At 36.8% G+C, this 4,736-nt stretch overlaps 1 protein-coding gene across 1 annotated transcript in view; it reads left to right on the top strand.

Annotated features, from left to right (window-relative positions):
- Positions 1-356: 356 nt before the first annotated feature.
- Positions 357-4,736, top strand: part of LOC111534824 (vomeronasal type-1 receptor 90-like) — a gene marked incomplete at its 3' end in the record, with an annotated part of 10,143 nt that continues 5,763 nt past the window's right edge. Inside the window, 3 exon segments of the mRNA XM_026449181.1 lie at positions 357-552; positions 555-798; positions 800-1,219. Of these exon segments, the coding sequence (XP_026304966.1) occupies positions 357-552; positions 555-798; positions 800-1,219 (860 nt within the window).

Consider the following 4,736-nt stretch of genomic DNA (forward strand, 5'->3'; position numbering starts at 1 on the left):
CTAAAAATAAAATGAGAGAACACAAAATAATAAAAATACGATTTCTAAAGATGGAGGGCAAAGGACATTAGGAACATAGTGTGCACCTTATACAGGTATGATTGCAAATGTATTCATTGCACATATATATAATTATATATATATAATTATTTGGTTTAGAAAATAGTGCAGGAGGTACATTATTAAGAATTTATAGTCAAGGTTAATCAAGAATAAGTGAGTAAAATAAAAATAATAATGACATTAATAATTTCAAACACTGAATAAAGAACATTGATGATATGAAGTCAATTTTTTTTTTCAGATCTACAAAATATGTTTCTTCTATGCCATTAGGATGAACACAGTTTTCACTTATGTTATCTTTTAAAAAGTATCAAGCTAGCATTGGAATCTCAGCTAACATCTTCCTTCTTCTCTTTCACATTTTTACATTCTTTCAGGATCACAGGCCTAAGACCCATGCCCTGGTCACTAGTCACTTGGCCTTTGTCCACCTAGTAATGCTCTTCACTGCAATGGAGATTTTGTCTCCAGACATGTTTGAGTCACTGAATTTCAGAATAACTTTAGATGTAAAGCTTTGTTCTATGGGCACAAGGTGATGAGGGTCCTCTCTATCTGCACCACTTGCCTCCTGAGCATGCTGCAGGCCATTACCATCAGCCCCAGAACCTCCTGGTTGGTGAGATCTAAACATAAATTTACAAATAACAATATCCTGGGCTTATTCGTTTTTTGGTTTAGCAATTTGTCTTTCAGTAGTGATATGATCATCTACACTGTAGGTTATTCCAATGACTCAGATAATTTTGAATATCAGCAAATATTGCATACTCTTCCCAATGAATGTCATCATCAGGGTGCTATTTCTTATGCTGTTGTTATCCAGAGATGCCTTCTTCATAGGAATCATGCTCCTTTCAAGTGTATACATGCTTATTCTTTTGTCCAGGCATCAGAGGCACTCCCAGCGCTTTCACAGCAGCAGCCTTATATTAAGGACCTCCCTAGTGAAAATGGCCATCAAGACTATCCTCATGCTGGTGAATTTCTTCGTGCTCATGTATTCAGTGGACTTCACCCTCTCATCATCCACAATGCCCTTATGCGTATTTGGCCCTGTCATCTATGGTGTCCACGAGTTTGTGGTCAATGCCCATGCCACTGTCAGTCCTCTGGTGCTAATCAGATCTGATAAAAGAGCCGTCAATATTCGGCAAAAGTTTCAATGGAAGTGGCATCTATTTTTTTTTTTTTTTTCTGAGATGGAGTCTGGCTCTGTTGCCCAGGCTGGAGTGCAGAGGCGCAATCTCAGCTCACTGCAAGCTCCGCCTCCCGGGTTCACGCCATTCTCCTGTCTCAGCCTCCAGTGTAGCTGGGACTACAGGCGCCTGCCACCTCGCCCGGCTAGTTTTTTGTATTTTTTTAGTAGAGACAGGGTTTCACCGTGTTAGCCAGGATGGTCTCGATCTCCTGACCTCGTGATCCGCCCGTCTCGGCCTCCCAAAGTGCTGGGATTACAGGCTTGAGCCACCACGCCCGGCCATGCCATCTATTTTTAGCAAGTTGGTGATAAAATTTTCTAAAAATTATTTCTTCGTAATCAAATTACACAAAAAACACGTAACTTTCTTTCTGATTTAAATATGTGAATTGTACTTTTATAACATCTCAACAACTTTTAATTTTTTGGTGCGAAGAACTATGTGCTTTCCTCAGTTCGATGTCCACCATGATTTTGTATTCTCAAGGTCTGTCTCTCACCCCTTCATTTTAATTTTACCTTTATACAGGAAAACATTATTTTCTTCTCGAGTACACTCTTACATGGCTCCTATTGGCAAACAAACCTCTCAGTTTTAATTTTTGAAATTATTTTAGTTTTTCTTCTTTATTGAAGATATTTAGCTACATTCAAATTCTAGCTTGAATAAAAATTTTTTAAGCATGATTTTAAAGTTTGTTTTTAATTGAAGATAACGTGTAAGTTTATGATGTACAAATGATGTTTTGAATTACATATAGATTATAAAATGGTTAAATCTAGCTAATTAACAAATGCATGATCTAAAAGTTATTATTTTTTGTGGTGAGAGCACTTAACATCAACTACTTTTCCATTTTTCAGGACTGCAATGTCATAATTAAGTATGGCTGCCATGTTGCACAACAGAGCTTGTAAAATGTATTTCTTCTCTCTAATTGTAATTATGTTTCCTTTGACCAACATCCTTGCATCCTCCCCACCAACCAACCCACACTCTGGTAACCACCATTCTACTCTCTACTTCTAAGAGATAAACTTGTTTAGATTCCACATTTGAATAAATTCCTGTGTTTTTTGTCTCTCTGTTTCTGGCTTATTTCATTTATCATAATGTCCTCCAGGTTCATCTGTGTTGTCTTAAATGGCAGAATTTTATTCTGCCATTCATTTTGTTATGCCATATATTTGTGGCTGGATAGCATTTCATTGTGTTTACATACCATGTTGTCTTATCCATTTATTCTTTGATGGGCACTGTGATTGATTCCGTATCTTGGCCACTGACAATAGTGCTGTAATAAACATGGGAGTGTAGCTATCTCTTTAACATACTGACTTTATTTCTTTTGGCCATATGCCCAGTTGTGGAATTGCTGGAATATACAGTAGTTCCATTTTTAGGCTGAGAAACTTCCACACTTGTTTTTCATAGTGGCTGTATTAATTTGTATTCAAACCAACAGTGGATAAGAGTTACCTTTATTCCACATCCTTGCCAACACTTGTTCTCTTTTGTCGTTTTGATTATGGCCATTCTAATTAAGATAAAGTAAGGTCTGCTAGTTTTTGATTTGCATCTCCCTGGAGGTAATAAACACCAAGATAGAGAAACTGGGAGATACAAGAGGACAGAAATGACTCGGTGATAAACACCATGGAGTCTCACCCAAAACTGGCACACTCTGATCCTCTAACCAAATGACAAGCCACAGTCCAATTACTTGTTTTAAAGAAAAATGAGGAAAAAAAATCACTAAATACAAGGACAGGCAAGGACAGTGTCCCCCTTTGGGCACGACAACTGGTTTTATGTGATAATTACAGCACCTCTTCTTGCAAACATTTGTATAAATGGAGGATTTTACTAAGGATGACGGACATCTAAGGTTCCCAAAGTTAAGAACTTTAAGTATTCCCAAATTGGTCTTCTGGTATGCTAAATTAGAGAAGTTAGTTTTCGGAATCATGAAAAATAAATGAGGGTTGTATTTTAGCTGGCACCTAAAAACATCCAAAAGTGGAAATGATAAACTTACTTGCTTCCAGAAAGGTAACAACAAAGTATTTGAAACTACCTCAGAATTAAAGAAAAGTAGCAAAATCAGCTTCTAAAATCAGGAAGGTGCCAGAAACTGTTTTCTTTTTCTTCTCCCGAACCTCTGCTTTCTAAACTTCCTTGCCTGGATGATCTCATTTTTTTTCTGTTTCTCCTCCCCATATTCCTTCTTCTTAAACCACAAAGGGTCCAGAAATAGCTACAGAAGAAGAAAAACAGTAGTCATTTCTTTTAAAGCAAAACTCACAGAAGAATAGGTTCAAACATAACATACACACTATACCAAGTCAGAATTAAGTGCTCCAATGTTTGGATTTCCTCATCTTGACACCTTAAGTTTGCCAAGGAATTCCAAATAATGCTTAAGACCTGTGATTCAGGGGTTTCAAACCAATATCAGCTAATTGATTTACTCGTCCTCCAAAACAAAGCTGAAGAATGCTACAAGGTAGCAAATTAGAAACAGCTTTAGCAGATTTTATCAAACTAAAGTGCAAATGGGAGAGAAAAGTGTAGGCAGTTTTGCAACTGCCTCTATGGGAATTTACCACAGCTATTCCCCCTAATCCTACAGACTGCGCAAAATACAACAATGTAGTATATATCCCAGCAAAACCATACCTGATTATTATATCACATTTATTTTTATTTTTGTTGGTATACAGTAGTTGTGTGTATAAATAGGGTACATGAGATACTTTGATACAGGCATGCAATGTGTAATAATCACAGCATGGTAAATGGGCTATCTATCGCCTCAAGCATTTATTCTTTGTATTACCAAAATTCAATTATATTATTTCAGTTATTTTAAAAGCTACAACTAAATTATTATTGATTATGGTAATTGTCAATTATTGACAATTGCAGTGTTGTGGTATCAAGTACTACTGTTGTGCTATCAGTACAAACTGTGCTATCAGTATAAATACTACTGTTGTGCTATCAGCACAAATACCTTGTTGTGCAATCAAATAGTACCTCTACCTCTTATTCATTCTTTTAAACTACTTTTTGTACCCATTAACCATCCTCACTTCCCTGCATGCCCCTACCAAACCGCCCCCCTACTATGCTTCTCAGCCTCTGGTAACCATCCTTCTACTCTCTGTCTCCATGAATTCAACTCAGTGGGATCCTCAGCTCCCACAAATAAGTGAGAACATGCAAAGTTTGTCTTTCTGTGGCTGGCTTATTTCATTTAATATAATGACCCTCATCCATGTTGTTACAAATGACAGGATCTCATTCTTTTTTTCTGGCTCCACTGTGTATATGTACCACATTTTCTTTATCCATTCATCTGTTGATTGACACTTACGTTGCTTCCAAATGTTGGCTATTTTCAACAATGCTGCAACAAACATGGGAATGTAGACATCTCTTCAATATACTGACTTCATTTCTTGC

Source organism: Piliocolobus tephrosceles, unplaced genomic scaffold, assembly GCF_002776525.5.
Source record: "Piliocolobus tephrosceles isolate RC106 unplaced genomic scaffold, ASM277652v3 unscaffolded_736, whole genome shotgun sequence".
NCBI classification, from domain to species: domain Eukaryota; kingdom Metazoa; phylum Chordata; class Mammalia; order Primates; family Cercopithecidae; genus Piliocolobus; species Piliocolobus tephrosceles.